This window comes from Anoplopoma fimbria, chromosome 7, assembly GCF_027596085.1.
Source record: "Anoplopoma fimbria isolate UVic2021 breed Golden Eagle Sablefish chromosome 7, Afim_UVic_2022, whole genome shotgun sequence".
In the NCBI taxonomy this organism is placed as follows: Eukaryota; Metazoa; Chordata; class Actinopteri; order Perciformes; family Anoplopomatidae; genus Anoplopoma; species Anoplopoma fimbria.
The window spans coordinates 8,407,406-8,431,338 of NC_072455.1; the positions used below are offsets into that span (position 1 = coordinate 8,407,406).

Below are 23,933 nucleotides of genomic sequence, written 5' to 3' on the forward strand. Positions count from 1 at the left end.
CCTGCTAAGCTTTAAGGCTTGCGATTAACTCAAGCTTTGGTGTTTGGCGTCGTTGAGCAAGTTGGATAAAAGAATGGGAAGCTGGGGTTGACCAATATATGGGAGCCCAAAACAGCAGCTAAATACTGGCTGACAGTACAGTTTTACTTTTCAAGCATTATATCTTTAAACGCGGTGCTGTATTGTTATGGTAAATTAATGACGGCAGATCATTGATATTACCAGTTAAGAAGCAAAAGTGTGCTGGGATAAACTGATAAGAGTTACTGGCAGTAAGTCCCTGTTTTCATTTTAAAACGCATATCTTTTGCTTCGTTTACACTGAGCATCCACACTATCCTGGAGTTTTCGGGCACCGAAAACGGAGGAGTTTGAAAAGGCTCCTGAGGCTGGATGAGTTTGAAAACGCGAGTTTACCTCATAGTATGGGCAGGCGGAAACGAAGAAGTTTGGAAATGATGAAGTTTGGAAATGATGACGTAGGCACCCGCGTTCGCTATTTGATTGGGTCTTAGGAGTTACGACGTATCGTTCCCTCAGTCATCATGCCCTTACCACGTGACCCTTTCCGGAAGAGAACAACAGCCTTGATTACCGATCGACTACCAGGTAATTCAACATGGATATCAGATTACATTACAGGCGTTGCTGACCTTGTTGTCTTCACTAGCAGCTGTTGCGCAGTTAAATTCTGCATTTAATAATTCTACTACTGCCGACATGAGGAGGAAGCAGCTTTTATTGGAGCTATTAGCAAGCGGCGTGTCCAGCGGTGTTATCAGCACTACGGAGCGGACGTCTGAAGTCACGGTTTGAGGCTTTCAGGAGCACACTGGACACAAAACGGAGGACTTCCCTTTTCACATTAATTCTTATTTTGTTCTGCACAACTATTGTGAAGTTCACAAATAACTGATAAGGAACAAAAGCATAAATGGTCTCCAGTACGACAGAGACTTCAGCCACCGGCACAGCTACGAGTGTAAAAACAGACAACAAAACCGAGGAAATTTGTTTAATATTTTTTCATTTCAAAGTAAATTTGATATGTTTGTGAGAGAGATAGAACAAGACCTGAGGCGTTGTAACTAAGTTTGAAAAATAAATCTTCTAAAACTTTCCACGAAATTTGTCTGTTTGAGTTTATAGAGGCAGATCTTAAGTATCAAGCACAACTTTTTAATATTTAAGAGTAGTATAATACTCTGTCATGCTATCTGTAAATAAGCAACCAACAGTAGGTACTACTGTTTACATCGGCACCCGCATGCTCTGTGTACGTGAATAGTCAGGTGATATTCGTTTTCAGGCAAGCTAGTCTGGATGCAAATCATTTAGAAAACGATGCTAAAAACGCTTGTGTGGACGGAGATCGCTTTTGTTTTAAAACCCCAGTTTAAAATGAAAATGTATAAGTGCGGATGTAGCCTTAATAATCCGAGCAAGCATGTTAGAGAATATTTTAAAGATAAATTACGTGTCTTTTATATCAGACTTCTACAGAGAGGAACATGTTGGGTGTGTGGCGCGATCCCTGTCTGTCATATCAGCTAGATCTCCAATGAAAATGTCCTGGAAAAGTCCAGGACTTTGGAAAATAGTTTTTATATTTTTTAAATTGAAGATATGCTCAAAAACAGGTGGCTGGAAATGCATTAATTAATACACAAAGAGCTTCACTGGAGCATATGTTTATACAGATGTTCTGTCGTGGGGGGGGTTATTGCATCATTCACTTCAGACACTAATAAGGAAAGACTTGGGGATAGTTTCCAAGGCTGCTTTTGTTTCAAGAGCTAGTATACACTCATCCTGCAGGTTGATGTTTGACTCGAGCAAAGGAACCGTCAGACATTTTATCTTGAAAGAATTCTAGCTTCGCTTTGCGTGTCGAGATGGTTGCCCTAAAGACAGAAGAGAGGGATTTTCTGAGGCTAGCTTTGGTCGCAGTGTTGTGTTTGCTGCGTTAGCTACCCTGGTATCGGGTTTGACCGTGCTTTTGTTTTTGCTTTGTTTGGTCGGCCTATCGCGATATTTCCGCGTTGCTCAAAATGACTCTATCGTCCACTTGGTTACGGGGGTTTTGAAAGTTATAAAAAAAAAAAAAAAAAAAGAATGAACATTGATCCACTGTCTTTCACATTAACAGCTCTTCATTACAATACTTATCCCCTAGCTATGAATTTGTCTGCTTTCCTCCTTCTTGTGTTTCGGTTTAATCCTTGACCTGTTCCTCTAAATCTCCTTCTCTCTGCTGTTTTTCTGCTGCTGCTGCTCAGAGTCTACAGGGGGTAGGTGCAGCTTCCTCACTGCTTTGTGTTGCTCTTCTCCATGCATGCTCTCATAATCTGAACATGGTTCTACCTCCTCTATAGTACAGAGCTGGTCTCCTCTGTGACTCGGCCCAATAGTGACTTAAGGTGTAATATTTTTGACACAATGAACAACACCTGGATTTTTTGTTATGTCGTGCGCACATAATTGGGTTGTGTGCACATAATTGGGTTGATAAATTGGTTGAGCCCAGATCTCAGTAGTAAGGCAAGGAAGAAAAATACTTAAGGAAGAAAAATCACACACTGTCAGAAAATAGATAGGAATGAAATTGGAGAGTTAAATGTATGTAAGTGCTATTGAAGGGGAGATTAGAAGTTTCTGAAATGGTATGTTTAAATATGTGAATGAGGCATTATCTAAAGCTAACTTTTGATAAATTTAGGAATTAGAATTTTTAATAATCTGCATACACAAAGAGACGGAGTAATAAAATATAAACCTAAATGGGTATTTTGGATGTTTCCTCCACTAATGTGAAAGAAAACTGCCCAAGCTGTTAATCATTATTGTGTTATATGATGCTGAATGGTGTTGTACAATAGTGCTTTCTGCAGCATTTTATTGATAATAATAGGCCACCAATATCACCTGCTCAGGGTCTTTTAATCACCAAACACAGCATTAATGTCTCTACGTCTTGACCTATATCTATATATTTCATCACCTTCAGTTGGCCCCTGTGTTTTATTCTCATCAGATTAAAGCTGAACAAATAAATTCATGTAATGTAGCTACAGTCTGATTCTACTACTTTATCATAGTCTGGTTAATAATTAATTTATGGACAATACTGAATAAAATGTTACTCTGTTAACTTAGTGACACTTTTCCCCGCTCTGACAGTTGTTTCAAGATAAATGTGCATAGTCCACATATTGTTTACGTGCATTAATATCTTAACGTCCACTGGATTAAAACGGACGCCCTGTCTGGGAGCCCCACTGATGATGGACTCAGAGTTGACTGAACAAACTTGGTCTTCTCCATAGTTTGTTGTACCTGCTCTCTGAAACAGGGCCCAGAGTTCGTTTTAAACAAAATATTTCCCAAAAATTGTAATACAAAACATAATTGTCTTAATATGAGCAAACAACTTGGGAAGTTTCATGGTGATATCTGTGATTTACAATATTTTACCTATTCACCTATAGTGTCAAATAGCCTGATTTATACAACATTTTATAGCTGATTACAGTATTTCCTGATTTATGGAAAGATAAAGTGAGATATCAACAATTCCCTCGCTAAAAACTTTTTACTCTAATATGTCAACAAAATGAAACAAGAATTTTGAACCTGGCTTTATCCAGTGTTCACATTTCTGTTGTGGAAATGTACGTGAATTAGCACATATTTAATAAGAGAGTGCCTCATTTGCATATTTAAACATACATTTTCTGAATATTTGGAGTACAAATAAGATATTGTCTTAATATAAGTAATCAACTGGGAAAGTTTCATCTGTTGGTTAAAGTAAGTCTGCAGAAAGAAAAGTCTTTCATCTTCACCAATTGAGAAATTGTTAGTTTATCCTGCCAATCCAGATTGAGTTATGATAGCAGCTGTTGAGTGAGTACACCGCTTAGAGAATACATTTGTCTGACCTGTCTCTAATACACTCTGTCTCTCTCTCTGTCCAGGATGAAGGACACCAGTAAGAAGAACAACATCTTCTCTCAGTTCAGGAAGAACGACAGAGACAAACAGAAACTGATAGAGACTGTGGTCAAACAGCTGAGGAGCCTGGTCAACGGAATGTCCTCCTAAACACACACAAACACACACACACACACACACACACACACACACACACACACACACACACACACACACACACACACACACACACACACTCACACACAGAAGAGATTGTGCGTCACATGCACACACTGGACTGCCAAGATGCTCACAGTGGAAGGAGATGTTCGCACATGTAATGAAGTGATAACACACAACATGACAGTGACACTAGGAGAATTTAAACACACACACATATGGTAACAAAAAAGGGACAGATAGGCCGCTTACACACACACACACACACACACACACACACACACACACACACACACACACACACACACACACACACACACACACATCATCACGTGAAGGCACAGCAATACACTCACTGTACAGGGCATGCAGGGAACACACTGAATACTCAATGTAAATAACACATACATACTAAACACTTTACTGGACTCTTCACAGGAACAGTAATATGTTTAGAAAGTATTTTTAATGGCTATGATAAGACATGTTATTATGTTTGTACATTGGTGAGAGTGTAACGATTGTATCTTCAGAGGGAGAGAACGCTACAGCAGAGGAAGTGATGCTCATAAGTACTGGGACAATGAGGTCAAAGGTTGTAGCAGGGACCCTGATGAAGCTACTTTAAAGCTAACGCTTGATGTAACGCCCGGCTATATCCTTCCATCAGAAAAACAGAGAGAAAACAGAAGAAGGTATTAATTAAATTGGTACATTTATGGAATACCTAAAAATAGGTAAATCTAACACAAAATAAATTCTAATTAGCTTAAATCAGGTCAGAGAGTATTACATAACATCATGGCGTTTTTGGAAAATTGCATGCCATCAGTCAGGTGTCCATTATTCTTCACATCATAAATTTGAGCAATATCTGATCAAATATGTGTAGTTACATTTCCCCTCAGTGTATGGCTGCATCTTGAATGTACAATTATTTAAAAGTATTTTTTTAATTGTAGTAAAAGAGCATTGTACAAAAAGACAAATTATACGTTTTGGTTTTTAAAAAACGCTAAAAAATAATACAAATTTTGCTTTATTCTTTTTATGTGTTTAATAATTGATTAATCAAAGTAATAATACATTCATCGATTATCAAAGTAGTTGTTGGTCAGCCCAGTTCAACTCATTGTCCCAATACTTCAACTGTTGTTACTGTGTATTGTGTGTGTGTGCTGAAACAAAGTGATACTGAGCTCATAGGTGGATGGAGGAACGGATTAATGGATGATGACGTTTCAAAAGACTGATGTTCATGAAAAAAAAAAAAGAGAAGCTGTGCTGAACTCCTTGGTGGCTTTGCTTGCTGTTTGTCTCCTTTTCTGCCTCACATTGAGCATTTAAACCAAGCCCCTGAGACAGAGCCTCACAGTGACCCAGCATGGAGGATCTCAGTTAGGGGGGGTGAGTCTTTGACACCAAGATTTTAGTTTGAATAGTCACATGTTCTCTGCACATGAGTGTCAAAAACAAGGGTGGAGATCTGAAAAGTGTCTTTTTAAATTATTTGGACCATCTTGGACAACACAACACAGCAATCTGCCAAATAATACAATCTTTTACAACATCGCACATATTCATGCAGACACACAGGCCTGACCAGTGCAGGTTGTTGTACTGGATTGTATTGACTGCATTGGTGGACTTATCTTGGTTTTGGTCAGCAAAGGCTCCAAGGAGCTGATGAGGATTTTGGTATGGTGTCGTAGTGACCTCTGCATGAGGCAATCTTAATGGAGGGTTTGCATGTGATGTCACCATATGAGAAATTTACCAGTCACAGAAACTGATCTAGTGCTAACATGCTATCTGTATCTGGCTATGTATGGTGTAAACGCAAGCAAAACATGATGCCAGGGGAAAGTGATTGTAGTTTCATTCTAGTACAATCTCAGCCAGGTGCAAATGACAGCTTGAGGGTTTTGGAAAAGATAGAAAAATCTGAAATCAGACAGGTTAGACGAGCTAGCCCTACTGCTAATAAGCTTCTCCAGTGGCTCTAAAGACCTTATTAAACTCAAATGATATTCCTTTCGTCCTCGCAACATCATTTCTTTCATGTCCACAATGTAAGAGCTCACAATTTATGCTTGAGTCCTACGTAGACACCAAGTGTAGTGTATATTAAGCCGCATCCGCTGCCTGAGTGTTCATCTGACCTTTAGGTAACTACAGTTAATGCTCACATGGTTTTCTTCATATTACATTCAAGATGTGCACAGGCCAATAACGTCCTGCTGCAGAGCTCCAAGCCCAGGCATCTGCCAGTGAATTTGTTAATGTTAGCTAACGTTAGCTATGCTAATGGAGTTAACATACTAACATTAACGTTAGCGCAAAGGGGAAAAAAATTCAAAAAGCTCAACTTAATCATTTCAGCTAACGTGCTAAGAATATTAGCTACATAGCTAGCTAACGTTAGCAAACTCATTAGATTAGTACGCGTACGCTCACGGCTATGCCAACATCCAGATACAGATCACGTGTTATTGGGGTCAAATCTTCCAGGCAAATTTTCAACATCCACAGACCAACTGACTCGTCGCGCACGTCCACGTTACATCTGATGACCATCACTTGTACAATACTTTTACAGACGATGTTTCTTTTCCATCTTCATGCCAACGGTGACATCAGTGCATGCCCTCTTCCTCCCTCTGTAAATCCTGTCGGTTGTATGGTAAGGACATTATTTATGTAACATTGACTGCAGTTTCGTCTTACAACCTTCTCAAACTACTTGATTCATGCTAACAAGAAAACAAGGCCACATGGGAAATTGTGTTATTGGTGATTATATATATATATTTAACAGTTCAATAAATTGCATTCTAAATTCTTTTTTTTGTTCCTCAGGGTGAAATGAAGCTTTAGAATCTTATAACCCATGTATATTCACAAAGCACAGCAATAATGAATTGGCGGCTTTACAGCCTTGTGGGCGGGTTGATGCTTATCTAAAACCTGCACATGACAAAAATTTATGACAAACATTTTGTAATGAGACAGTTTCTATTCTGTTTATGTTTTGGGTCTGTGCTCCTTTTCCAACAGGCAGTTTTGCACTGAAACTTGATTTTTGTTTTTGTTGTTGGCTTTTTTAAAGTTGCTTGTAAATGCCAATGTATATACTGCATATTTTGTAAAGAAAATATTGCAGCTGTCTGTCTGCGACAAACAGAACTGGAGGTTGACACTGTGATATGCACCTCCATCAACAAATATGTAATTAGTAAGAGTATGCATTTGTTGCTTACTTGGTGAACACAGTTGAGTACAGTGTGAGGAGTTCAATGATTTTTGTTGGTACCTTCTCTCCACTCATGTGCATGGTTAAGATATAAAAAATGCCATAGTATGTTCTAGCATAGACCCTGTGTAATATTCCAATAGTGCTCCAAAGTAGTTCAACTAAATGCTCATAAATGTTATCCAAATAAAGAACGGTTCCAAATTCAGCTTTAGTCAAAGGGTTTCTCTGCAGACACCCTACCGCCTGGGGTTCATCTCATGGGTGTATACTGGTGTTCCTAGTTTGGAGGTGTGTACAGAGCTGTGCATTCATGTCCAATTTACCATAAATCCTCAAATGAAAATCCAGCAAACAATGAACAAGTCTTAAATAATAGCTGGGCCAGGCCGTACAAATAGGAGCCAGTGAAAAAACATTGAGGATATTGAAATGCCTCACATAGTATGATACACATTTCGACATCGCTAACTCCATCAGTAAAGCAACGGTCATGTTGTAATCACCACTCTCTCTTTTTACCACAAATACTGTTTTCTTTCAGTGCTTGTGTCCAGTTCTTTCCAGAGGACATATAATGAAAAACTCTTGCAGTATTACATTTGGGTAAACAAAAAAAAATGTTGTCGATTAACATTTTACTGATGCATTAACACTAAGCAATTGACATGTTAATAGAAAATGTAATCAATTTCCTTCAAAACGTATTTGCTGTTGCTAATTAGTTGTATATAAATGTCACAGGGTTGTAAAACATGGGACAATATACTTCAGAAATTCTGAATAAAGGCCTGGCTCTCTGCATTTGAAGTAAATGTTTGACAATTAAATTTATTTTTATTAATATATAATGTGCCACATAATGTGAGACAACACAAGAAAACGTGTGAATGCGCTCACAAAACTCCAAATGAATCAAACTGTGGTCTTCTGATTTGGCAGCATTCCAACATTTTCCTGGTATAATGGTACTGCTTGTATGCCAATGTTTATTTCAATTGGATTTAATTGCAAATTTCACCGCTGCGGGACTAATAAAGGATTATCTTATCTTATCTTAAAAACAGTGAGGTAGTTTTTCTTGCCGACCACAGAGGTGGAGAGAGGGTACATTTTGATATCCAAAGGAATCTTTGCTTTACTTTTGTCCTTGTTCTCAGTGAGACACCATGACTGAGATGGTGTTTTCCTAAATTTGTTGTTTTTATTTTGTGTGCTGTAATAAAAGTTTATTCAACAATGTCTGCTTGTTTTAAAGCAACGATGAGCCTTCTGTTTGACTTTCCAGCAGCTTTATCTCTAACAAAATGTAGCCAAGCATCAACATCTGGGTCTGAAAAGTGAAGCTAACAAGAAAGTTTCTTAAAGCTGCATTCTCTCTAATGTCCATCAGTGGGCGACTCCTCTGGTTGTATAGAAGTCTATGAGAAAATGACTCTACTTCTCTCTTTATTTATTCCCTCAGTAAACATGAGTTTATGGTCTCAATCTCTAGTTTCAAGTCTTCTTCAGTACAACATGATGTTTATTTAGTATGCTTTAAAGCATGCTTAATGTGATTGACAGGTCGCTACCACGGCATTGTCCGGTCTGTGAGTTTTCCATGTTTCTGTCTTAGAACTTTAACCCTTTCACAGTGTGTTTCACTTCATGAAAGTTCGTGTAATTTTTGTCCCCTAAAAATGTGTTCTTCAGCGTGTAGTTGTATTTAGCTCCACCCTCTCATGTCACTTCTGGTTCCAAAAAAGCCAACATGGCAACGGCTAAAATTGCCTAAATTGAGGCTTCAAAACTCCAGTCCACAAACCAATGGGTGACATCATCTTGGCTACATCAACTTCTTATATACAGTGTTGAGGTTTATGGTAAATGGTTTGGCTCGTTTTGTTTCCAGAGACAAACCCAACTTGGGTTGAGCCAAATATGAGCTATACAACCAGGGGCCGACCTGTTGAAAATGTTTTTTTATATATATATATATATATATATATATATATATATATATGTGAACTGAAATTTTAAAACCACTGAGTGAAACAAATGCGCAGAGACTGAGCCTCATCTTGAACTGAACCACCGGTCTCAAACTAGATATGGGCGCTCTACCCCTCCCTCCGTCTCGCTCTCACCCTCACACAAAGACAGAAGCGTCACTTGTTCTGTGAAGGTTTTTCTTGTCATCTTGTCTCTCACCCTCGGCGCCTCGCTGTGTCCCACCACACACACGCTAACTGGGAAACAGCAAGTGAACTTTGGCCTGGGTCAGCGCTTGAATGCGAGGATCCCTGTCGCCGCAGATGTAATGAGGCGAGAGACATTTGGAGAGCTCTATTATCACTGGACAGCAAACACCCTGCCAACACACACACACACACACACACACACATAAACACACATACACACACACACACACAGAGAAATGTGTTTGTTTTCTCCAGAGGGTTACTGTTACTACACTCTCAGATGTACTGTCTTGTTACATTCTACCCCTGTATTCTTGAACATTGTCACATTCTTTTACATACGCTTCCTCCGTATCTCTTCATCTACAGTGGAGGTGGATTTGCCCCTCACACCCTTGACTAACCACAAAGGCTCAGAGGGATGCATCTTTGGTCCAACTGTAAGGTCGAAGAGTAAAAGTATATAATCAACTTTGTAAAGTAAGGAATTAAGTTATATCTGTGCTGATATTTAGGAGAACTTCAGAGAAGTCCATGGACGGATTATGAGAAATTTGGCCACTAGCACAGACATGTGAAGGGCCCCAACCCTCCTACATAAGAACAAGAGTCACAGATTCAAAGAGACATCTTTCTGTTCTCTTTGTTGCGTGTCTTCTTAGATGTTTTGCGTCTGTTTTTGGTCATTTTGTGTCTCTTTATAGACATTTTCTTTTTTTATAGGGCCTTTTTGTGTCTTTTTTCACATTTGGGGTGTCATTATAGTTGTTTTGCACCTCTTCAGGGGTCATTTGTGTCTATTTGTAGATGTTTGTGTCTATTTATAGATGTTTTGTGTCCCTTTGTGCTCGTATTCTGAATCGTTTAGGTTATTTTCAGTCTCTTTTAGGTCTCTGTTACTTCTCAACAAGAAATGTTGGCAGTAACTTCAACAGAGGCTTTGGTCCGGGGGCCACCTAACCTGTTGGGTCCAGTAGGCCAGTTCAGTAATCCATCCATTGCCCTAACTGATGGGTTACCAGGAGAGAGTGCTTGCTTGGGGGAATGTTGGGTCTCGATGAATTTAAGAGAACGGTCTAGACCGGCTCTATATAGAAAGGGCCTCGAAGTAACTTCTGTTATGAGTTGACACCATAAATGAATTAAAATTAAATTGAGACATTAGCTGTGTCCCAATCCAGCGGCTGCAGCCTTCGGAGGAACCAGCCTTTGAATACCAAGAAGGCTGGACCGAGCGGTCCCTGAAATGAGACGGTCTGCTTGACAGAGGATTTCCTGTTTGCGTCACCAGCTTTTCGCACCCCCACCTTTTTGCCGCTCCCATCTCCTAGCAACCAGCTGCAGTTGTCATAAAAGAGGTAAAGCTAAGTTAAAATATTAAATTGGACGAGCGTCAGCCAGTTATCTGATCAGGTCCTTTGTATTTAGTTTTAACACTTGTATATGTAGATATTCACGTGAGTTAAAACCCAATAATTACATTTAAATGTGAATTCTCCTGTTGCTGGTCCACTAGTCGCCATGTCGATTAAAAAAATAAATAAATCAACTCCTCCGGCACGCAATGAATCTTAGGATATGTTGGGCCGTGAAGGATCCATCAGTTGTATCCTCCGAATCTGGAAAAATAGGCTGCATTTGTCGGCCGCATTAGGAGGAGTCTTCGAAATGGGACAGCCTCGTCGCGGCCGCTGTGACGCAATCGGTCTACAAATACACCCTCCGAAGGATGCAGCCGCTGGATTGGGACACATATGCTATTTCACACTTCGACTACATTTCAGAAGGAAATGTACTTTTATATTGCACCATATTTATGTGACAGCTCAATATCAACTTTAACATTATATGTATATATATATATGTATATATAAACATATATATATGTATATATAAACATATGTGTGTGTATATATATATACACACACACTTTCTGCCATTACACATAAAGCCTACACAGAAAAAAAACGATTATATTCTCCATTTTGAAGTTCACCACTAATAATCTAAAACTGACAGAAAACCGGCAACACATGATCATGTCACACTCGCTCCCAGGAGTAGCCTTGATTAAAAAAACATTATTTTTTAAAAGATTTTAAAGAGCAAATATCACTGTTGAGCTGCTGCACGTTTGCACTCTGAATTCAATTCAATTCAGTTTATTTTGTATAGCCCAGAATCACAAATTACAAATTTGCCTCAGAGGGCTTTACAATCTGTGCACATGCGACATCCTCTGTCCTTCCCTCACATCGGCACAGGAAAAACTCCCCTAAAAAAACCTTTAACAGGGAGAAAAAAGGAAGAAACCTATGGGAGAACGACAGAGGAGGGATCCTTCTCCCAGGATGGACAGAATGCAATAGATGTCATGTGTACAGAATGAGCAGCATAACAGAGATACAACACATTCAATGTATATGACATAAATGATTCATATAATAAGACTACTTATAATAACAGCAGCAATTATTACAGTAGAATTATAGCCATGAAAATAGGGATAGTAATGTGACTAATAATAATAATCGAAGTAGCAGTGGGTGTCAGTCGGCTCACAGCAGGAGGCACGACTACGGTCCAGGTACCACAACGATTCATGGAAACCTGCAGAACGAGAAAGCAAAAGGGCTTCAGGGTGGAAGTAAAGCTAAAATGCTTAATGGTACAGGTAATAGTAATGTGACTAGTAATAATAATGGTGGTAGCAGTCGGTGTCAGCAGGGCCGTAGCAGGATGCACGACCACGGTCCAGGTACAGCCACGATTTATAGAAGCCTGCGAAGCGAGAAAGCACAAAGACTCCAGGGTACAAGCAAGTCAATAAGCGTAATAGTACAGGCAATAATAATAGTAATGTGACTAATAATGATAGTGGTAGTAGTAGTGGGTGTCAGCAGGGCCTCAATAATATAATATAATAATGAATAAATTATGTGTGGGCGAAAATCAGCAGACATCGCGTTCCTGTGTCAAGGCATTGTGTGTGTGTGTGTGTGGGGGGGGGGGATCCTTCCTGCAAGTCAGCAGGAGTGACAAGTATTTTAGAGCAGGGATCAAACACTTTAACAAGGCAGTAAACAGCTTTCACATTCACTGCAACAATACAGCGGGCAGACGGGGAGGAGGAGGAGACCTGGGAACACATTCACATGGTCTGACCTACACATGGACCGGTATCATAGTGACAGTTTCTCACTCTGTTTTATCTTCTCAAAGCCATTGAACCTTCTTCCTTCCTTCCATCTATAAAATGGCATTAGATTAAGAGCGGGAGGACAACAAAGATCTATATGCAATCTATATAACAATAAAGCGTTTGATCATCAACAGAGATACATTTACCTTGGTGCAGGAACCAGCCAAAGTTTCCCACTGGGATGAATGCTTACTGGATGTCTCATTTAACTCCAAAAACTGTTGGTGAAATGACACCTGATATTCAGGCTGCAGTATAAGTAATGATGAATGGGACGCGGTCCGGCGACAAGCTCATTCTTTCTCAACCTGACTGAAAACGCAATGGTGTCTCTGGACTATCAGCAAATTATGGAGGCATGGTCTAACCGTTTAGCATTCTTATGTGGCTGGTTGTTGGAATTAATGTTCCACTCTCTCCTACTGAGTTTCTACAGTGAGAGACAGAGACAGAGAATGATGTCAGTGGACAAACAGTGTGTGACCCTGTGCTGAACCAGGAGCCTGACACTCCCTCTGACCTCCTCCTGATGGGAATGCACCTCAAACTACTAATCCCAGAAGAGCAGTCACCATTAAGTGAGTTATAAGCCGATGTAAATTCAGGCCTACTTGGCTTTCACCTAGCTGCGGTATTCTTCATCAGCAAGGAGCGATGACAGTGATATCAGGGGAGACGTATCATACATATGGATTGCCCACTTGGCAGCATCGACCCGGGGAACCTGCAGTGCTGGCATCCTGACACTTGGCCACCTGAGACCAACAGAGGGATTGGACTGGAAGACACCATGGCAGCTGTCAGAGGAGTCATGTGTGTAATCTTTAAAATTTCTGGAGGGGCTAATAGGGCCGAGGCTGGACTCCATGTACGCATCAACACAAACGCTACTGGTGCTGAAGGCTGGCAGGACGAAGGAGGAAAGCTGTGGACCTTTACCTCTCTGAGCCTGGGGAGTTTAACGGTGTGAAGGAGAAGGTTTTATATGCAGCACCAGACCTCTGAGTCTGTCCAACTCCACAGAGTCTGAGTCGAGCGATTCACCTGGAATATTGACATGAAGTGGTGGTTTCCCAATGAAAACCATAATGTTAAGTTCTGACGGCCATCTCTTTAAAAACATTGTGAATCTTCAACCCTTATAGATAATCTAAAACATTTACACAAATCTTCTATACAAGATCTTGTTTATCTAAATCTTCTTCTAGACGGCCGGTCTGTACGGGAGAATTCATCTCTGGATCTTTCTCTCAATGGCCTCTCTTTGGGCCGCTGAATAATACTTTGGTATTTAATATGACCCCTTTGTTTAACAATTCAATTTTACATATCAGATATGTCTTCTCAACATCATCCTACATCGTAGGCTGGTTCTGTTTTACTGAACTTGCCCTGTAACTCGCTCCGCTCATTTTCCCTTTCGAATACAGGGCCACCTCTCTCCAGCTCCGTTTTCTCTCTCCCTCTCTCCCTCTATTTCTGTTTTCTCTCTCTCCCTCTCCTTCTCTCCATCTCTGTTTTCTCTCTCTCCCTCTCTCCATCTTTTTTCTCTCTCTCCCTCTCTCGATCTCTTCATCTCTCTTTTCTCTCTCTCTCTCCCTCTCTCTATCTGTTTTTTCTCTCTCCTCTCTATATTTCTGTTTTCTATTTCCCTCTTTCTATTTCTGTTTTCTCTCTCTTCCTCTCTATCTCCGTTTCTCCCTCTCTGTAGCTTTCTCTGTTTTCTCTCCCTCCCTCCCTCTCTCTATCCTTGTTTTTATTTCCTTCTCCCTCTCCCTCTCTCTATCCTTGTTTTCTCTCCCTCTCTGTTTCTCTCTCCCTCTCTTTCTGTTTTCTCCCTCTCCCTCTATCTTTGTTTTCTCTCTCTTCTCTCCCTCTCTATCTGTTTTATCTCTCTCCCTCTCTCTATCTGTTTTCTCTCTCTCCTCTCTATATTTCTGTTTTCTATTTCCCTCTTTCTATTTCTGTTTTCTCTCTCTTCCTCTCTCTATCTCCGTTTCTCCCTCTCTGTAGCTTTCTCTGTTTTCTCTCCCTCCCTCCCTCTCTCTATCCTTGTTTTTTTATCTCCTTCTCCCTCTCCCTTTCTCTATCTCTGTTTTCTCTCCCTCCCTCTCTCTATCCTTGTTTTCTCTCCCTCTCTCTTTCTCTGTTATCTCTCTCTCCCTCTATCTCTGTTTTATCTCTCTCCCTCTCTCTATCCCTGTTTTCTCTCTCTCCCTCTTTCTATTTCTGTTATCTCTCTCCCTCTCCCTCTCTGTTTGATGGACAGTGAACTTGGTTGAGTGTGAGAGTTCACTGAGATGTCAGGGTTACAAGCAGGTCAGCCAGTGTGTGAGCTGGGGGAGGAGATACAAACATGTTCGCTCTGCACTTGTGCTGAATGTGTGCTCTCTGTAGGTGTGTGTGTGTGTGTGTGTGTGTGTGTGTGTGTGTGTGTGTGTGTGTGTGTGTGTGTGTGTGTGTGTGTGTGTGTGCGTGTGTGTGTGTGTGTGTGTGTGTGTGTGTGTGTTGTTATGATAACAGCAAACACATTAACAGATGTCATGGTGACCCTTATATGATACATTGCTGTAAACTATAAGCCTTCCCCAATAGGGGAAGTATTTGAATTATTCTACCAGGATGCTCCTACTTTTAAAGATGTGTCCTGTTCTATTATTTCTACTTGAGTAAAGGATTAGCACTTTATCCACCACTGGTGTACTTCTTCTTAACCTCATATGTACTGAATGGAGCCCAAAATCTGACACGGGGCAATAAAAGATCATCAGAAAAGACTAAAAATAAAAGTGAATACATCAGTTGATAACACAGTTAAAGAACTTAAATGGAATAGAATAGAAGGAAATATAACGCTTTATACTTTTCCTCAACCCTCACTATTTACAGAAATACAAAGAGAGCATGAAAAAAAATCTGTAATGGAAGCCCTTAATGGAAGTTTGTACTGGTGGAGGTCTATGGGGAAATGTCATGGAGTCATCAAAATCAAATGGGTCTATCATCTGGGGAGTGTGAACATGATCAGTAAATGAATTACAAAATGTCTGTTAGATTATGAGATGTGTGTGAAAGTGATAATTTGTCCTGCTGTTTGTGGTTCGAGGAAAGTTTATAAAATGAAAAGGTTCATCCTCTGGGGAGCATAAAGGTGATCATCTCGTGGCAATCTGCCAATGAGGTGATAGTGATATTTCTAGTCTATAAGTGAAGCTTTTGACCTGACAATCAGGCAGGCTGCATTTCTTAAAGTTTGTCTTTAAGCTCACGTACAGTATGAACTGTACATTTGACAGCAGTGAAGGTGTAGAGCTCTGCCCAGTCTTAAGGGGGGGGGGGGGGTCCAGCAGGTGATCGGCAGGTTAACAGTGACTTTATGGAGCAGCATGGTGAGGTGTGGACCCAGGAATCATTCTCCACACTTGAACCTCCCTTTGCCCGCCCACACACTCCCCTTCCTCCTCCCGGCTTTATCACACCTGAACAGCAGAATCCTGTTTCACACATTCACATTGTGATGAGAAAAACTCTCCAGCTCCAGCATGACCAGCTGGAAACCCATTCACCCTGAACATGCATCACCCTCTGCTGTCTGTCTGAACACAGAGGGGAAACAGGGATTATTACAATAACATTGTGGCTGATGTCAGGTTCAATTGCTGTTTAGCAAATACATTTGTCGTGAAATATTTTGTATTTTAGCACTAGCTTTACTGTTACTGGCGGGTTCAGAGTTGTCTCTGCTCTTCTCCGTATTCAAATTAAATGCTCTGCTGTTCAACTATTTATTTAGTTGGCTGTCCGATAATATGTTCTGCTAATTTATTCTAATAGAGCAATCTCTTCTAATGGAAATCTCAATCAAACTGGAAACATTATCTCTTTCCCGGATCGGCACCAGATTGCGGAGTTCCTTCCAGGAAACCTTTCAAGGAAAATTATCAGTTACAGAATCATTAAATCAAATGTAACTGTTTCATTTGCCAAAAAAAGGTCTACACAACTTCTACCAGGACTGGATAACTCAACTGGGATAATCAGCGCATGCTTTTCTAATAACTCAAAAAATGAATACATTCTGGTAGATGAATAATAAATTGTGTATCTATTTAGTTTCTCATTGTAGGTCTAAAAGTAGTCAAAAAGCCTACAGAGTCTAAAAAAAACTGGACTTAGTCTAGTGTAGACACTGGGGATAACATAACATGTCCCCAGTGTACCTGCTTCAGTAGAAAATCAAAGGAAAAGTCTTGGAATTTAACATCCAAACCATGAGATCAGATCAGATGTCCAGGCTTTTGTGTGTGACTGTAATGGTGATAGTAGTCATGCCTTCCCACCGGGGTGAACCTCGGGGCACGCTCTTTTATATATCAAATAAAAAAATAAAAAACGCACACAGCCGGAACAGACAATCCATGTAATGCGTTGTAAAAAAAAAAAAAAAAAGCAGCCAAACTGTCTCACTCTGACAGACCGGTCGGCCCTGCCACACACACACACACACACACACACACACACACACACACACACACACACGTCCTGTCGTTATGGCAGGTCGTAAAGACACGAGAGACCAGGCAGGGTGAGGATGTGGTGGCTGGGCAGAGGAGCGCCTCCTCTCTCTGCCCGTGTGTAGCCGGGGATAACCTCCGCCGTCTCCACTGACCCATGTTTGAACCCGCTGAGAGTTATCATTTTTATAACAACACACACACACACACACACACACGCGTGGTCAAAGTCTTCATCTAGATTAGGAAGAGTTTCAGTCTGAACGCGGACTGATTATCCACCACGTTATCTCCAGAGTCAGACTGTCTCATTGTTACACTGATACATCGCGAGGGCAATAGAGGGCGGTATGAATAATATCAGCCACGTGGTGACATCCGTGTGCACACTCATCAGAATCATTCACAGGGCGAGAGTGAGCGTGTGCCCGTAAAGTGAAGTAAACTACATATTTGCAGTATTATTATATTCCTTTATTGATCCCCATGGGGGAAATTCAAGTGTTGCAGCAGCTCAACTACACAGAAACAGATAATAAATACACATATTATACAATAAAATAAAAATAAAAATAGAATAAAATAAAAAATAAGAATACAAATAAAAAAATGTACAGTATATCCACATGGGGGGCTGGTCAGCATGATGACAGACTGTGGTAAAGTAAAGGTTGGCGCTGAATGGTTGCAGTGAGACTCACGGGGAGAAGGATTAAGACATTCTTTTTTTTTTCCCCAAAAAAAATGTTGCTGCTTAGAAAAAGAAGCGTTTTGCTCTTGAATGCAGGCCGCCCTGCAGGCATCAGTACTGATCCCACAAGCGGGGCTTAAGCCAAGGCGATAATGAGAGTAAACTAGCTGCAGGATGGCCAACAAAGGCGTCTCGGGACGCGCTCCCATTGTCTCGCAGGGGAATCGTCACCTTCTTCCCCCCCCTCAGTTGAAATCCTCCACGGATTGTCTGCGTGCAACAGGAGGTAGGGATTAAGGATGCGGGCCCCCGTGGAACAAATGGCGAGGGCGCGTCGGCCAGTGCGGGGCCGGAGGCGGGGCCGAGCGACAACCCCGCAATTAAAGATGAACTTTGAGTGAACTAATTTATCAGAGGGAGGAGAAGGTAACGGGCAGCCTATAAAAGCGCCGGGGCGAGCAGTCGGGCCAGTGAACCGTTAGCCGACGGAAGACTTCACCCGAACCGCGCAGACATGGCCCTGAACACGCTGCTGGCCACCTTCCTGTGCACCATCGTGCTGCCCGTGCTGCTGTTCCTGGTGGCGCTGAAGCTGTGGGAGGTTTACATGATCCGGGGCAGAGATCCGAGCTGCCCCAAGCCGCTGCCCCCCGGGTCCATGGGCTTACCCTTCATTGGGGAGACGCTGCAGCTCATCCTCCAGGTAAACGCAAGGAAACACACGGTGACTCCCACACGTGGATGAGGATGCTCCGGGACACGTGTAGGAAATGTGGCCAACTTGTGTTAAACCTTTTTTTTTTAAATGATGGCGTCATCTGTTTACATATTGGTTAACAAGGAGCTTTAGTGGCACCTTAAGCCTTAGATATTGTGTTTAAATTGATTAAATATCCTCTTTGAGTGTACCATTATGTTGTGATTGATTTTATTTAGATTAATAGATAATCTGTGAATCATGGCAGTGAAATTAGTTGATTTTAAACATGTATTTAATTACAAAATCATTCTTATTTAAAGGGTTTGCTGTGCGTGTCTGTGCATATACAGAGCTGGATCAGTGTGTTGTTTGCTCATCATGTTGCGTTGGTTCTTGTCCACGTTTTGCAGAGGGGGAAATTCCTTCGCATGAAGCGCCAGAAGTACGGTTACATCTACCGCACGCACCTCTTCGGTAACCCCACGGTGCGCGTCACCGGAGCGGACAACGTCCGGCAGATCCTGCTGGGGGAGCACCGGCTCGTTTCCTCGCAGTGGCCCGCGTCCGTGCGCACCATCTTGGGCTCGGAAACACTGTCCAACGTGCACGGAGCACAACATAAGACCAAGAAAAAGGTGAGTTGGGATTTGCATTTGAAACGATATAACGGAGCACAGCAACTGAATAATAAATAGGTGAGTCTTATCAGTACTGTGTCTGATGATTAACTACTAAACAAATAAGTAGCCATAGTCATTTCTGATCATTGGATCCTAAAAACTTTATTAATTTTAAAGCAGCGTGTGCAGTTTCTGAAATGATTTTCTACAAAGTAATATCTGCATGTAAATACAGTACAAAACAAATGCAGGTTACTGCACTAGAATTAAGAAAAATCTCACCTGATTTAAGGAAAATAATACTTGGAATGGTTTGAACTCTTCTTAATTCACTGGCAGATTGTGTCACTTGCTCCAAGAGAACTTAACTTTAAGGGCTGGGTTACAGACAAATGACTTGATAAGGAGGTGTTTGCAGGGCACTGAGGCAACATAATTATGTCTACTGTCGCCATGTCTGCTAGTTGAGCACAACAGTCAGTCAAATAATAGCACATGCATGATCTTCTGTTTCCCAAAAAGTCTAAAACTCCTGCCCTTCTCCATCCAGGCCATCATGCGAGCTTTCTCCACCGAGGCTCTGGAGCTCTACATCCCCGTCATCCAGGAGGAGGTGCGGGCCGCGGTTAAGGAGTGGGTGGCCAAGGACTCCTGTGTTCTGGTTTACCCGGAGATGAAGCGGCTGATGTTCCGCATCGCCATGAGGATCCTGCTGGGATTCGAGCCGGAGCAGATCAAGACCGACGAGCAGCAGCTGGTGGAGGCTTTCGAGGAAATGATCAAGAATCTGTTCTCTCTGCCCATTGACGTGCCCTTTAGCGGACTGTACAGGGTAAGAGGCAAACGCATAGACCACATACAGCTACACTCCTCTTTTGTAAGTCTTTAAAGCACCGACAATTAGGTATGGTTATGGGGTGCTTTAATTAAGTAATTGATGAAAACTTGAAGGACCATACCAGTGATTTTGCATATCACATCATAGCCAACCATGTTTATTAGCATGCTTACATCAACAGTTATAAAAGTCGTGATAATAACTGTGGAGAATTACCTCACTTGAGCAAGTAAATCAATATCCCGTGAATGCAAGCGTGATGCTAATTCATTCTCTTACATTGTGTTTCTCCTCTGCCCTCCATTCACCCTTCTCTTGCCCTATTTCCACCTCTCCTCTGGCCATCCCCTGACTTCCTTTCCTCCAGGGTCTGAAGGCGAGGAACTTCATCCACTCCAAGATAGAGGAGAACATCAAGAAGAAGATGCAGGAGTCGGACAAGGAGTCCAAACCCAGAGACGCTCTGCAGCAGCTCATAGACAGCAGCAGGAAGAACGGGGAGCCACTCAGCATGCAGGTAATGTTTCCTTCACATCCTCAAACTACACATGTGAAAAAGCATCTTCTACCCTTCTTATAAGCCATGCTTTTGGTTGGGACCTGAACTTATTCTATGTTTCAAATTATTTTCCCAGGCCATTAAGGAGTCTGCCACAGAGCTGTTGTTTGGGGGCCATGAAACCACAGCCAGCACAGCCACCTCTCTGGTCATGTTCCTGGGCCTGAACCCTGAAGTTGTGGATAGATTGAGGCAGGAACTGATGGAGAAGGTAATTACACTGTGCAACTTAAGATCTATACGGTTTTGTTCAAATACCTTTTAATAGTCGCTGCTGCAATGAACATTCAACATAATAGAAAATCTGGTGTAACTTTTCATCTCATTCATGGGGGAAAAAAATCATTAAAGGTGTTAAACCTCAAATTCAGAGCATATCTACTGATAACAACAGATCAAACAGAACTAACAACTTTAAAAAAAAAAATTCTGCTATAGTAATGCCCTGAATATCAAGTAGAGGACCTTTATGCATGAGCAGGAAACGCCACTCTTGACCTAGCTAATTGTTATTGACCAAAATATGGTCAAAGTCTACCTACCTCTTCATGAACTTTCAACCCCATCTCATGGTCTTCATCAGCAAACTGAGTTTGCACAGTTGTCATACTTGCTTGTTCAAAGGTATCTAAACTATCTCCATGACAACTGAACAAACTCTAGCTGCTGGTGAGACCATGAGTTGCTGTGTAAACCTCAGGAAAGCGATTTTGGAGAAAGCGCTTTCTAATACTACTCTACTGTAATGCTACTCCTTTATTAAAATTAAACAGTAGGGTAAGTGCACCCTATGCTTGCCGTAGAGACTGTAATCTACAGTGAAACTTTCTCATTAATTAGTGCAAGTCATGTTAAATGTTGGTCAGGAGCCAGGTCTGATAAACAGTGCCATCTTTTCTTTGAGTTGAACTATAGAACTGGTTCTCTGCTTCTCCTAACATGCAAGTTTCTCTCTGTCTTTAGGAGGAACAGGGGATGGAACTCCACAGTCTGAACATTGAGGCCTTGGAGCAGTTGAAATACACAGGTTGTGTCATTAAAGAGACTCTGAGGATCAACCCTCCTGTTCCTGGAGGCTTCAGAGTGGCCCTCAAGACCTTTGAACTTAATGTAAGTTAACAAAGATCTCCGTGAACCGAATGTGTAAATGGCAGATTGAGACACAACTGAAAAGCTGAACCTGCTTACTGATCATTTCCCATCACAAATTCAGGGTTTCCAAATTCCCAAAGGATGGAACGTCATCTACAGTATCTGTGACACCCACGATGTGGCGGAGATTTTCCCCAACAAAGAAGACTTCCAGCCGGAGCGCTTCATGACCAAACCCTTGTCCAACTCCTCCAGGTTCCAGTACATCCCGTTCGGAGGAGGCTCCAGGATGTGTGTGGGGAAAGAGTTTGCAAAGGTCCTGCTGAAGATCTTCCTAGTGGAGGTGGTCACAAAGTGTCACTGGACTCTTTTAAACGGGCCACCCACCATGAAAACAGGACCTACTGTCTATCCTGTGGACAATCTGCCAACTAAGTTTACCAGCTATGTATGAAAGTGAAACTGAGATGGCCAGGGGTTGTTTCCTAAAAGCAATGTAGAGTACAATTGTGAGGTTTCCCGAAGGTATCAAATCATTTATGTTTACCTCCAAATCCACGGGAGGAACTACAGTGAAATTAAGTTATTTGGGGAGTTTTGGGAATTTTAAAAGTTCTAAGGAAACCGAACAAAGGCTGCATTTACACAAGAAGAGAAAATATGTTGATAATTCTGATCTTTTGGACTTTGTCAATGCATATTTTTCCACATGGCTTAAATTGTACATATTGTAGATGACTTAAGAACGTATTTTACAGTTTATATTATGATGTTAATACATTGAATTTGTATAAATTTATATATATATTTATATATATATATATATGTTTGTTTGAACAAACTAAACGAGAGGCACTATACACAGACATGGAACACTTTAATCAGCTCAGAGGTGTATCTATAGGATTATGTACATACTTAATGTAGAGTGTGTTTATATAACTTTTGTATCTTACCCCAACTTATTTAATTGACTTATGTTATATTGTATGGGATTTTTTATTTAATAAAACTGATATGCAGATAATCTTGTTTTTTGTTATTTCATTTCAATTAAACTGTAATGTTTTTGTGAGAATGAGTGGAAAAAATGGAGATTAATCTATTGTTTGTGTATCAAGTACAGAGCTGGAGTAATGTTAGCCTAGCTTAGCATAAAGACAGGAAGCAGGGGGGGAGCTAGCCAGACCCTGTCCACCTCTCAAGCTCACTGATTACCACTTGGGAGGCAGAGTAAGAAAGCAGAGAGCTTACCAAACCTATGTAGGATGTAACTCTTATGGTTTCATCAACTGCCTATAGTGGAACATGTCGGAATCCAATCGTCGGTGGTCTGTTGTATTGTGGGTGATTTAGGCACCAGGTGTTGACAAAAAAAGATATCTGGTTCTGCTGCATCAATAATTTTTTCTAAACCTTCCATTGTGAGTCAGAATGGTGGCGGTGCAAAGCTAAATAGGTGGAGTACTTAAAAAAAATGTAAACATGACATACTGTCTTCTCAAACGTGTGTATCCACTCACCTAGCTCCTCTGTTCCTGCTATAGCTCTGGTTACCAGATATGGTCAGAACACAAGTTGTGTTGTTTTTTTTAACGGGTTGTTGACCAAGAATTCTTGTGAAACCACACATTTACTGTTATTTACATTTCATCTTCTGTACGGAATAAACTACGGGGTGACAAAAACACTGCTGGACACCGTAGTCATTCTGCGACGCCTGTGAGACAGGCGGGGGGGAACAGAGAGGAGAAAAGACACACATGGCAAACTTGAAAAAAAACCCAAAAATTATTCCTCTATAAACCAAATCAGGGTGACACAAAAAATCAAGTCTTTATATTTCTTTTTCTTTTTTTTGTTGAAGGAATGGAGTAGACTTAAACTCCATTGATTTATCTGCTAAAGAGCAAAGTGCAACATGCCGAATATTGATTTTCTAAGTGTTGGTAGGGTGTTTTTAGTATTTTTTAGAGTCAGTCTAGTTGTTTAGCCCTGCACCCAGTTTGCTAATGCTAAGCTAGTTTTATTTATTTAAAACCTGCTGTACTGGTATTATGTGTTCTTAATAGCCTGATAAATCAACTTTATTATAGCACACTATTAAATAAACAGGATGTAATGACAAGGTAAAGCTCTCTATGGGTTATTTGAAAAGGTGAAGTTTT

At 41.0% G+C, this 23,933-nt stretch overlaps 2 protein-coding genes across 8 annotated transcripts in view; both read left to right on the forward strand.

Moving 5' to 3' along the window:
* The window catches only part of exoc6 (exocyst complex component 6), a 45,199-nt gene extending 37,625 nt beyond the window's left edge, over window positions 1-7,574 (forward strand). For all 7 annotated transcript variants that reach the window (XM_054600944.1, XM_054600946.1, XM_054600945.1 and 4 more), the window contains one exon: window positions 3,978-7,574. In XM_054600944.1, coding sequence (XP_054456919.1) covers window positions 3,978-4,104 — 127 coding nt within the window. In that variant the 3' untranslated portion in view covers window positions 4,105-7,574. The remainder of the gene's footprint in view (window positions 1-3,977) is intronic.
* Window positions 7,575-18,247: 10,673 nt separating this feature from the next.
* On the forward strand, window positions 18,248-22,783 carry LOC129093312 (cytochrome P450 26A1). The gene is made up of 7 exons (XM_054601292.1): window positions 18,248-18,659; window positions 19,067-19,291; window positions 19,827-20,108; window positions 20,482-20,631; window positions 20,750-20,884; window positions 21,637-21,783; window positions 21,887-22,783. The coding sequence occupies exons 1-7, from the start codon at window positions 18,471-18,473 to the stop codon at window positions 22,217-22,219; spliced, it is 1,461 nt and encodes a 486-aa protein (XP_054457267.1). The 5' UTR covers window positions 18,248-18,470; the 3' UTR covers window positions 22,220-22,783.
* The last annotated feature ends 1,150 nt before the right edge of the window (window positions 22,784-23,933 follow it).

Bases quoted from the DNA above. Each gene is read 5' to 3' on its own strand.
- LOC129093312 (XM_054601292.1), top strand. From the start codon at position 18,471: ATGGCCCTGAACACGCTGCTGGCCACCTTCCTGTGCACCATCGTGCTG. The intron at 20,632-20,749 runs GTAATGTTTCCT...TTATTTTCCCAG, and splicing joins GGGAGCCACTCAGCATGCAG to GCCATTAAGGAGTCTGCCAC. The intron at 21,784-21,886 runs GTAAGTTAACAA...TCACAAATTCAG, and splicing joins TCAAGACCTTTGAACTTAAT to GGTTTCCAAATTCCCAAAGG.